This window comes from Triplophysa dalaica, chromosome 13 (assembly GCF_015846415.1).
Source record: "Triplophysa dalaica isolate WHDGS20190420 chromosome 13, ASM1584641v1, whole genome shotgun sequence".
Classification (NCBI taxonomy): domain Eukaryota; kingdom Metazoa; phylum Chordata; class Actinopteri; order Cypriniformes; family Nemacheilidae; genus Triplophysa; species Triplophysa dalaica.
The window spans coordinates 1,161,356-1,173,331 of NC_079554.1; the positions used below are offsets into that span (position 1 = coordinate 1,161,356).

The following is an 11,976-nucleotide window of genomic DNA, read 5'->3' on the forward strand; positions in this document are numbered from 1 at the left end:
ATGTGCAGAAAGTGATTCAATGTGCAGAAAGGGATCCATAAATGTGCAGAAAGCGATCCACAAATGTGCAGAAAGCGATCCATAAATGTGCAGAAAGGGATCCATAAATGTGCAGAAAGCGATCCACAAATGTGCAGAAAGCGATCCATAAATGTGCAGAAAGCGATCCACAAACGTGCAGAAAGCGATCCACAAATGTGCAGAAAGCGATCCACAAATGTGCAGAAAGCGATCCATAAATGTGCAGAAAGCGATCCACAAATGTGCAGAAAGCGATCCATAAATGTGCAGAAAGCGATTCACAAATGTGCAGAAAGCGATCCATAAATGTGCAGAAAGCGATCCATAAATGTGCAGAAAACAATCCACAAATGCACAGAAAGCGATTCACAAATGTGCAGAAAGCGATCCATAAATGTGCAGAAAGCGATCCATAAATGTGCAGAAAGCCATCCACAAATGTGCAGAAAGCGATCCATAAATGTGCAGAAAGCCATCCACAAATGTGCAGAAACCCATCAACAAATGTGAAGAAAGCAATCCATAAATGTGCAGAAAGCGATCCACAAATGTGCAGAAAGCGATCCACAAATGTGCAGAAAGCGATCCACAAATGTGCAGAAAGCGATACACAAATGTGAAGAAAGCAATCCATAAATGTGCAGAAAACCATCCACAAATGTGCAGAAACCAATCAACAAATGTGAAGAAAGCAATCCATAAATGTGCAGAAAGCGATCCACAAATGTGCAGAAAGCGATCCACAAATGTGCAGAAAGCGATCAACAAATGCACAGAAAGCGATTCACAAATGTGCAGAAAGCGATCCACAAATGTGCAGAAAGCGATCCACAAATGTGCAGAAAGCGATACACAAATGTGAAGAAAGCGATCCATAAATGTGCAGAAAACGCAACAAATGTGCAGAAAGCGATCCATAAATGTGCAGAAAGCAATCCACAAATGTGCAGAAAGCGATCCACAAATGTGCAGAAAGCGATCCATAAATGTGCAGAAAGCGATCCACAAATGTGCAGAAAGCGATTCACAAATGTGCAGAAACCAATCAACAAATGCACAGAAAGCAATTCACAAATGTGCAGAAAGCGATCAACAAATGCACAGAAAGCGATTCACAAATGTACAGAAAGCGATCCACAAATGTGCAGAAAGTGATCCACAAATGTGCAGAAAGCGATACACAAATGTGAAGAAAGCAATCCATAAATGTGCAGAAAACGCAACAAATGTGCAGAAAGCGATCCATAAATGTGCAGAAAGCAATCCACAAATGTGCAGAAAGCGATCCACAAATGTGCAGAAAGCGATCCATAAATGTGCAGAAAGCGATCCACAAATGTGCAGAAAGCGATTCACAAATGTGCAGAAAGTGATTCAATATGCAGAAAGCGATCCATAAATGTGCAGAAAGCGATCCACAAATGTGCAGAAAGCGATCCATAAATGTGCAGAAAGCGATCCTTAAATGTGCAGAAAGCGATCCATAAATGTGCAGAAAGTGATCCACAAATGTGCAGAAAGCGATCCATAAATGTGCAGAAAGCGATCCACAAATGTGCAGAAAGCGATCCACAAATGTGCAGAAACCAATCAACAAATGCACAGAAAGCAATTCACAAATGTGCAGAAAGCGATCAACAAATGCACAGAAAGCGATTCACAAATGTGCAGAAAGCGATTCACAAATGTGCAGAAACCAATCAACAAATGCACAGAAAGCAATTCACAAATGTGCAGAAAGCGATCAACAAATGCACAGAAAGCGATTCACAAATGTGCAGAAAGCGATCCACAAATGTGCAGAAAGTGATCCACAAATGTGCAGAAAGCGATACACAAATGTGAAGAAAGCAATCCATAAATGTGCAGAAAACGCAACAAATGTGCAGAAAGCGATCCATAAATGTGCAGAAAGCGATCCACAAATGTGCAGAAAGCGATTCACAAATGTGCAGAAAGTGATTCAATATGCAGAAAGCGATCCATAAATGTGCAGAAAGCGATCCACAAATGTGCAGAAAGCGATCCATAAATGTGCAGAAAGCGATCCTTAAATGTGCAGAAAGCGATCCATAAATGTGCAGAAAGCGATCCACAAATGTGCAGAAAGCGATCCATAAATGTGCAGAAAGCGATCCATAAATGTGCAGAAACCAATCAACAAAGGTGAAGAAAGCAATCCATAAATGTGCAGAAAGCCATCCACAAATGTGAAGAAAGCGATTCACAAATGTGCAGAAACCAATCAACAAATGTGCAGAAAGCGATCCACAAATGTGCAGAAACCAATCAACAAATGTGAAGAAAGCGATTCACAAATGTGCAGAAAGCGATCTACAAATGTGCAGAAACCAATCAACAAATGATATACATATATATGTATATGTATATACATATATACATACACACACACACACACTTACAAGTTGGCTATAAAACAATTACCATGGCAATCACAATAATTCCAAACACAATCAGTAGAGGAATTAAATGATCCTGCTTTGTACAGTTCAATCTGCGTGTTCAGTCACTCACGTCACGTCAGCACTCATAACAGACTTTCCGAAAAGCCCGCTCACAGTAACGTGCACGAGAACAAAGCGCGTTATTGCACAAGAATAAAAAGCTGCGCTCGAGCACAAAGCGCATCCTCGCCTGAATTTACGCTCTTTGCGTAGAGAATTGTCGACAGTGACAACAGAACCTACTGCGGTCACAAAATATCACGGGTAACAGAACATTTTGTAACACCGCATCACTGATCACGATCCAAAAATACGCTGCTGTCTCCTTCACTTATCTATCAGTGCCCCCGCCCTGAAAGACGAAAGAGCATCTTTCAACTGAAATAAATATGTAGAATACAAGAATTTCCCCGACTACAACAACAAACGAAACGTGTTTGCGAGTATTGTTTGCATGTGAAACTAATGCAGGAAACATATGTTTAAACTTTAAGCACTGAACTATTGTATAAAGCTCTCTAACAATACTGCAAAGCATACAAAGCGTTATACATCACGCTAAATACTTTTTATTTGTACCTGCTATTGATAGAAGCCACACGTTTATCAATGCATCTTTCATGAAGAATAATCACTAAAAGCCTTCAGGCCTCGCGTGTTGTTTGAGATGCTCGCGCCCAGAGAGTCAGAGCACTAAAAACTAATCTCCAGTTCTCTTTCACGCCTTCTATGCTGTTCTAAATGCAATTCTCGCATTTCAACTTGCAATGAAGCTACCGGGAGAATTTCTAAATGCACCACAGCAAATGTGCAATGCTCGATTTTGTATCACTTCTATCTTTCGAAGTAATGTTTTGTTCGCAGAACTGTATACTACACAACCATAGTCTATGTTTGATATAATCACAGCACAATAAATTATTTTTAATGACTGACTTCTTGCCCCCTACTCAGCTCACGACAAGCACCTGAATACATGTAATCCTTCTTGCATTTTTCTATCAATTTCTGAATATTCTAAAACTTCAATTAGATCCCATCCACGTATACCAAAATTAACATAAACTTGTTCCAGCTGATAACCATTCATTTTCACATTCAAGCTTGGATTATTCTTAGTTTTCAATAAACATATTACTTGAGGTTTTGCCACAGAAAAAGAAAATCCAACTCATTCACTCCCTTTTGGATTTTATCTTCTACAAGTAGAACATTTCGCAACCTTTTCCATAGAGGTCCATCAGCGGCATATCTTCCTATTCCAGTATCAACGTTATGATATCAACTTCCCTGGGGAGAAAAGTCAGTATGTACTCTTGATTCGTTCTTACAAACAAGAAACTCCAGTTATACTGATATATCTGACAATTCCAAAGCTTTTTCTTACTTTCACTTACAAAAATAAACGCTATTGGTTCAATTCTTTTTTTTAATTCTTCTTTATTGCGTGACAACAAACACAATGCCAAGTGTAAACAGGGACAAAACTATAGATATGTAAAGATACAAATTTAGAAACACAAATGTGAATGGCACAGTTTTAAGGGCGCTATTGGTTCAATTCCCGTCACTCATCAGCAGCCCACTGACGTCACCTCCCCCAAGTCCAATCAAACAGTTGGCCACCCAAACCCTAAGAGTACGAAACAAACCAACATTTCTAATTAAAATATTGCATCGTATGTTGTATAAAGATAAAACTGAATTTTATTATGTTTCACGTTTCATAATACTATTCACCAAACACCCTTTATCATTGTTATGACGCGACAGTGTTATCGACTTTTATTTTTATGTTTGCCGGGGTGAAACGGAAGTTATTTTATTTTGAACTCTTGCTTCACTCTGCTGCATTCACGTGTTTCCAGCGAGGAACAGCGGAATAAAACCATGACACATTCAGACGGGATCGTGTAAGTTTACGTTATATTTTCTCATCTGTGTGTTGCTTAATTAACGTCGTGTTAGAGGATTAGTGCAACGTTGTGAATATGTAGACAAGTTGTTGTAGTACAAGATCTGAGCTTTGCAGCTTTTTAAGCTTGAGACACGTGAAGCTAAAATCATGTTATTTTCAGAACTGTTAAAAAAATGAACTCTCTTACAAGTAACGTTAACAGTTGTCAAAACTGTGCGGGAATTTGAGATGTTTCATCCCTTAAGCCATGAGTTTTGGCTTAACGTTACAGTGCCATACAGTTCCTGGGAATCGAACCCTCACCCGTTGCTAACACAACTACAAAAACAAAACGCTATTTAATTTCATTAAGGCATGAACAATAAAATGCACGAGTGTACTTTGTGTCTGAAAAACAAGAGAAGTATAACATTTTTAAATATATACTGTAACAATATACATGTAAAAGTTAATTTTCTTTACTACATGTCATGAGCGTACAGTGCACTTTCTGTGTGATTATACCAACCCAGAACATCACCTATATCAAGTACATGTTAACAGCGTTTTGTTGTGTGTACTGTAACGTTACATACTGTAAAATGAATCGCAACCGTCCTTTGGGTCACTTATTCAACTTGTAAGTTTGATCTCCTTGATCTTCTTTTTATTCTTTCTTTTAGGAGGCCGAAAACGAAGCGCTCTAAACGCTTTCTTGAGAGCCGAGCACCCAAACTGATAGAAAACTTTAAGAATGGGATGATCATTAAAGGAGGAAACACCAGCGAGACGGTCACTCAAGCCTTGAAGGATGTGGTGAGAGATTTCGTTCTCTTCATTCACAAGCTGTCCGTCAGAATCAGGCTCCCTGTTTTAATAGACCATGATGAATTTATTCTATCATTTGAACATACGTAACCAAGCAGGATTTTTCATGTCACCATCCCTCTTTTGATGTAGGAAATACACTGTAGTCTTAGAATAGAGGGCAAGACCACATTTATACAAATATATTTCTATTCGCCCCGACCTCTGACCCCTTTTTCAACTGTTTGTTTTAATGTTGATCCACATTCTGTGTTTAATGTTTTATTTGCTCTGTGTTGTTTCAGTATGCTCTAAAGAAACCAGGTGCTGTGTTGTACAAAAAGTAAGTCAATGTCTCTTAAATTATTAACAAGCATGTGCTTTATGATCACTTCAATCCAGACAAAAATTGCATATAGCATACAAACATCAGCCGAAGTGCGAGTAGAGCCGTATGTCCTCAGTTTTCAGTAATGGAGTCTGATGTATATATATAGCTTTTGTGTGTTTTTTGTGGCTATAATTATTTTTACCGCACCACTCAACTGCTTCATTCTTCACAGGAAAAACATAGTAAGGCCATTTGAAGACTCAACGGCGCTGGTGAGTTTGTGAATCTTACATCATGTCTTCATTTATATGGCATTTCGGTGGTTCATGGTGTAACACGCTGTTTACCGTCCTTCAGGAATTCTTCTCCAAGAAATCCGATTGTTCTTTGTTTCTGTTTGGCTCACACAACAAGAAGAGACCACACAATCTCATATTTGGTAAGTTGGTTCAATAAAACACGGAGCGTCTATAAATGTTTTTAAATGGCGTGTTTGGCCAGTCACGTGTTTGTTTACTTTCGTTTGTCACAGGTCGCATGTTTGATTTCCATGTGCTGGACATGTTTGAGCTCGGCATTGAGAAGTTTGTCTCTCTTAAAGACGTGAAGGTAATCAAGCATTTTTATTTGATGCGTTGTGTATTTGTGTGTTGGATGGAAACTAAAGAACGTCTCTGTTCTTCTATAGAAGGACAAGTGTCCCGAGGGCACCAAACCAATGTTGGTGTTTGCTGGCGAACTGTTTGACACAGACAATGAACATAAACGATTAAGGAATGTTCTTACAGGTAATGTACCGTCAATTCTCACTTCTCATATAATAATAACTCTGATCACGTCTTAACTTACACACATTACATACAATATTTTTATTCCATGATGTCGTTTTAGACTCGTGGATCCACATCCTCATGTGTTTAAACATGTATATGAAAGACTTTAAAGATGCTATAGGCATTCACCTCTCACGCTGTGCTGTTACATGTTTCCGACAGATTTCTTTTGTGGTCCCAGAGTAAGCGCTGTACGGCTGGCAGGACTGGAGCACGTGCTTCACTTCACCGCGCTGGACGACAAGATTTACATGCGCAGTTACAAGTAAAACACAAACTCTTCACTTCATCTACACGTGATATTTTTCAGACAAACATGGCTGATGATCCGATCGTGTGACTTGGTTTTATCACTGATGTTCACAGGGTATTGCTGAAGAAATCTGGCTGTCGGACCCCCAGGATTGAACTGGAGGAGATCGGACCTTCCTTTGATTTTGTCATGAGGAGAAGTCACATGGCCTCAGACGACCTGTTCAGATCTGCACACAGACGGCCCAAAGGCGTGAAGGTCAGTTGCTGTCACAAACATCACATGCAATAGATTTTTTTGTTTTCTACCATTATGTAGTCTGGTAGATGTATATCTCTGCATCTATTTACTTCTGTTAAGCTTCATCACATTGTGTCTTTTGTACCCACACAGCCTAAGAAAAAGAAGAACATATCCCATGATGCCTTTGGCACCAGATTGGGCCGTATACACATGCAGAAGCAGAATCTGGACAAACTGCAGACACGTAAGATGAAGGGCCTGAAGAAAAGGAAAGGAGAGATCACGGCAGACGCCACGTCACCCAAACTGCCCAGAACTGATGAATGACATCACTGTGGTGTTTGAATTAAACCCACACTGTTGCATTGTGGGAATGTGTGTGTTTGAAGCTTAATAATCATAGACAGGCTTAAAGCAAAACAGAAAATTCAGTTGATGTATGGATGGCGTTTCTACTCCGACTTTATCATGGACTGATATTTACAGGGTGAAAGGTTTCTTACACTCAAACAGATTTACATTTATTACTGACTAACACTCAGTATCCGTACTTCTTGAGTATCATATATATTGTGATATAAGTGTCATTGTAATAAAAACTTTTCAAAACTAATGCTTTTGTGTGGTTTGTTTTAAAGACAAAAAACCTAAACTATAGACTTGGTTATAGTCGAGATGTATTTATTTATATTTCGCAGACAAAATGATTTTTTTACAAACATTGATTCTCACCAGGAAACACTGTGTATATTATTTTGATATTGTTTATTATTCCTAATGTACAAACAAATCACGTTATCTTATATTACATAACATTAAGAGATTTAGGGATATCATTCTCAGATTTGTGTCTTAAGCTGTTAAGAGTTTTACTGAAAGTTTCTGTCAAAAGAACATCATTTTTATAATCACTTAAAACAAGTTTAAAATAAGGTGTAAATACTTCGATCGATCCGCTTGTTTTTAACTGATGAAGAGAAGTTGACGTCATTTGTAATGTTTATTGCTAAAAGCCAAAGCTTATGAATTCACCTGCACTGAGAGGGGGACCCACCAATCACAACAGCTTGAGGAGCGGAACTCGCTAATATGGTATGGGTGGGACATGTTCACACACACTCTCCAATAAGCGGGGAACCAATCACGACAGACCTGGTCAGTTTTACCAATAAGAGCGTTTCGGAAGAAGGGACTTTTAAGAAACCGGAAGAAATCCAGTCGTTTCGTATAGACTTGAAATATGTTAGATGTAAAGGTTTTTTTAAAACTAGAAACATGAACATACATTGTTAAACACCCCCAAAAAATACAATAAAAGATTCAAAAACGGGGCCTTTAAATATTCATTCATTCATCTTTAATTTTACATCTTTATTATTGACCACTTAATTATTACAAGATGCTTTATATTACACATCATGACTTTGCCAATAAGATGAACAAATTATTTGATTGACATTTATTTTAAGTCTTTTATTTTAAAATATAACTTGTGTAATTTCTGTATCATCTACTGAACACACAGTTTTACTGATGATTTATAACAAACAAAAAATCCAGGATAGAGAGGTTGAGTGAATGTGGTGCTGATGCTGTGGATGAGGGTCATTGTGTCAGAGACGCTGTAGAAGGACAGAATTCCTGCTCTCTCATCCACATACACTCCTATTCTATTAGATCTGATCTTTACAGAGAGATTAGTGTGTTTGTTATTGTGACTGAATGAGTAACTGGAGCCACGACAGATCAAACTCCAGGACTGATCATTACGTCCAAACACACACTCATCACCCCGTCCCTTCCTCATGATGCTCTTATATGACACTGATATATCAACAACACGACCACTCCACTCAATCTCCCAGTAAGAGCGTCCACACACACTCTCTCTACACAACACCTGAAACACAACATCAAATCTGTCTGGATGATCAGGATACTGACGCTGTGTGTTATTGTTTGTAATCTCTGTGTTGTCTTCAGACAGATGGAGAAGTTTATTCACTGTGTTTAGATCCAGAGTCAACTGAAGAGAATCTGAGGAACATAAAACACATCATCTGCATCTTAACATCACAAAAGTAATAAATCAGAGAAATATTGAGATATTCTTCATTGTTGACATCAGACTTCACAGAAGAAAATCATTGTGTTCATCTCAAAGCAAACTGAACACGCACACACATTATTTATTCAACCAATCAGGTTCTCTTGCTCAAAACAAGCACTCAATGAAGCCGTATGTTGTGACGTTTGAAGAATGTGTCACTCAGTGTCTTCAGGCAAATATCTGATGGTCAGAACATGTAACATGAAAAGATGAATTTATTTATATGTGTGTTGTTTATATTCTTCATGTAGATGAGTTTATTCATTCATTAGTATTATGTTGTTAGTTTTGTGAGGAGTTCATCTGTCAGCTGTCATCCAGTACAGACGCTCTTTCTGTCGTCTTCATTAATGTCACAAACTAATATTTGACACCATATGAACTAAAGATGAGATTCTTACACAAACAATAATTCACTGATTCAAATCATTTGTTCTGGACTAAATCAACAGCTGTTGATATCACACGTGTCATGAGATTCTTCATTGTTGTGTTTCTCTGTAAATTTTGTGTGTTTGATGATGTTTAATAAGAGATGTAGTGGATGTGTTGATGTGTTTGTCGTCACTTACACTGGAGGAACTGATCTCTGGTCTTGAGTTCAGGACTGTGAATAATCTCTGTGTGTTTCACTTGAGAAATAAACAGACATTTGATTGTCAATCATGTCTCATGAAATCATTTGTGTTTCTACATGATAACAGCTGATGGATTGTAAAGAGTCAATGAATGATACTTCACCTCTCTCAGAGGTCTTTTCTAGCTCTCTTTTCTGGATTCTCTGCTGAAAATTTCTTTTTGTCTCCTTTAAATGTCTCTGTAGGACAAAGAAAACAAAAATCATGTGATGATGAAAGAGTGTGAACATTAACATCACACAACAATTTGTCATCTCATTTCAGACCTCTTTGTGTGTTTCCTCTTCTGCAGCTAAAACCGTCTCATGGTTTTTATGTTCGGCCATCATACACAGCATACATATAAGCTTCTGATCCGTGCGACAGTAAATCTCCAGAATCTTGTCATGTTGAGGGCAGATCATGTCATGAAGTGGTGCAGTGGCGTCTATCAGGTTGTGTCTTTGACCTCTGAAGAGATTCTCGTGTTGCTCAAGATGAGTTTGACAGTAAGAGTTGAGACACAGCAGACAGGATTTGATGGCTTTGTGTTTTCTTCCAGTACAGACGTCACACTCCACATCTCCAGCTCCAGAGGAACACTGATCAGAAACAGCACATTTGACTTTAGTCTTCTTCAGTTTCTCCAAAATCTTAGCAATCATCACATTCTTTCCTAAAACAGGTCTTGGACTGAAGGTTTGTCTGCACTGAGGGCAGCTGTAGATTCTCGTCTGATCTTCTTGATTCCAGCAGTCTGTGATACATCTCATACAGTAAGTGTGTCCACAGGGAACAGTCACTGGATCCTTCAGTAGATCCAGACACACTGAACACATGAAGTGATCCTCTGAAATACTCGCTTCTGCCATTTCACCGTATGAACACACACAGATAGAAACACCAAACACTCCACAGATCGATGAGAGTTCAGTTTCTGATTCTCTGAACTGAAAGACTTCCTGCTTCAGATTATGAAACACATGAAACAGGTTTGACAAGTGATATAATAAACACGTCCACTAGATGACAGCAAAGTGCTTTATTTAAGGAAAGTCTCCTGCATGATTACAATATTTGAAACAGTCATGCAAAACCAAACCAAATAATCTAATGGTGAAGATTAATCTCTGATACACTAAATAATAAATTGTCTCCTGAAAAATTTGTGTTCAACTTCTTTAATAATCTGTGTTGGGAGAATACTTAGAGTTGAATGTGTACAGTGGCCTATACAGGACAAACTGCATTCTTACTATTAACTTCTTTAATGTTTATAGTCGCCATGAAATAAATACTGAAGTTTTTTGGCTTTTAGTGTGTAAGGCTGGTGCCATGGTGTCCACACCAAAATGGCACCACATCCCGGGAAACACAGAACTTCATCCAATACAATGAACTCCCCACAGGGTTTGCATCTCCATCTCAGAAAGCACAATGAATGATGTTTACCAAACTCACACCTTCACATCCGTTCTCTTCTCCCCCTCTCATCTCTCTCCAACTGAACTCAGAGCAATTCAAAGCTCACCCATAAACTGGATTTGACAAATACCATATCTTAAATAGAATCTTCACATGCATATTTGGTATCATTTGAATATCAGTGCGATTGGTACAGTGGTCTCATTTACACAGCAGTAGGCAGATCATAACAGAGGTTTGAGGCTTTAAAGATGTTCCGCTCACTGTTCAGGTTGTCTTCGTACAAATGGCCATTTGTGGCCTGATCAGATCCAGGACAGAGTCCTTTACAATGTAAATTGTTGTTGTGTGGAGGAAGGGTATTCTGGTCTGAGTATTTAAGGGAAGCTGGCAAAATGTTCAGGGGAATTCTTACTATGACGAACCCCATGGTGCCTTCAGACACACCGCACTGTGTTTTTTCTGATCGCATCTTTTTCTACTGTCAGATATGTATCTTTGAGGATTTGATGTATTGTTTTCGTATCCTTGAATTGAATTGTAATTGGCAAGAAACATTTCCCTGACTAATAAATTGTCATGTTTGAAATTGTTCCACAGTATTCTGAATTTATAAACACGTTCTTATATTATGTATTAAGTATAAGAATTATATTGTATCCCGTTACATCCTTGTTACTGCAAATCCCCGCTCAGGTGAGTAAAGGACTAGAATCCTATCTAGGTGACAAAGGCACAACAGCTGAGAATTTTAGAGATCCGGCTCAAAATTTGGCATTAGTTTAAGTGTACTTAGATTTTAGAGACTGTTAATGTATGGGATCATAATTGTTTCATTATTCTGTATAAATAAACTACGATTCGCAAATAAATATAGACAATTTCACAAACGTTTTTTAAATCCACATATGCACAAAAAGCGAACCATAAATACATGTTAGACGTTCCACAAAAATAAATGGAATTCACAAATA

The 11,976-nt window shown here is 38.2% G+C and overlaps 2 protein-coding genes across 2 annotated transcripts; one reads left to right on the top strand and one right to left on the bottom strand.

Moving 5' to 3' along the window:
- Positions 1-4,245: 4,245 nt before the first annotated feature.
- rpf2 (ribosome production factor 2 homolog) lies at positions 4,246-7,463 on the top strand. Its single transcript, XM_056764598.1, has 10 exons — positions 4,246-4,399; positions 5,067-5,199; positions 5,496-5,533; positions 5,754-5,793; positions 5,879-5,960; positions 6,054-6,130; positions 6,210-6,309; positions 6,517-6,619; positions 6,721-6,865; positions 7,001-7,463. Exons 1-10 carry the CDS (start codon positions 4,377-4,379, stop codon positions 7,175-7,177), a joined length of 918 nt encoding a protein of 305 aa, XP_056620576.1. The 5' UTR covers positions 4,246-4,376; the 3' UTR covers positions 7,178-7,463.
- A 319-nt stretch (positions 7,464-7,782) lies between these two features.
- Positions 7,783-10,528, bottom strand: LOC130434464 (E3 ubiquitin/ISG15 ligase TRIM25-like). Its single transcript, XM_056764646.1, has 4 exons — positions 9,865-10,528; positions 9,702-9,777; positions 9,533-9,592; positions 7,783-8,887 (listed from the first exon to the last, which is right to left on the bottom strand). Exons 1-4 carry the CDS (start codon positions 10,447-10,449, stop codon positions 8,361-8,363), a joined length of 1,248 nt encoding a protein of 415 aa, XP_056620624.1. The 5' UTR covers positions 10,450-10,528; the 3' UTR covers positions 7,783-8,360.
- Between the last annotated feature and the right edge of the window lie 1,448 nt (positions 10,529-11,976).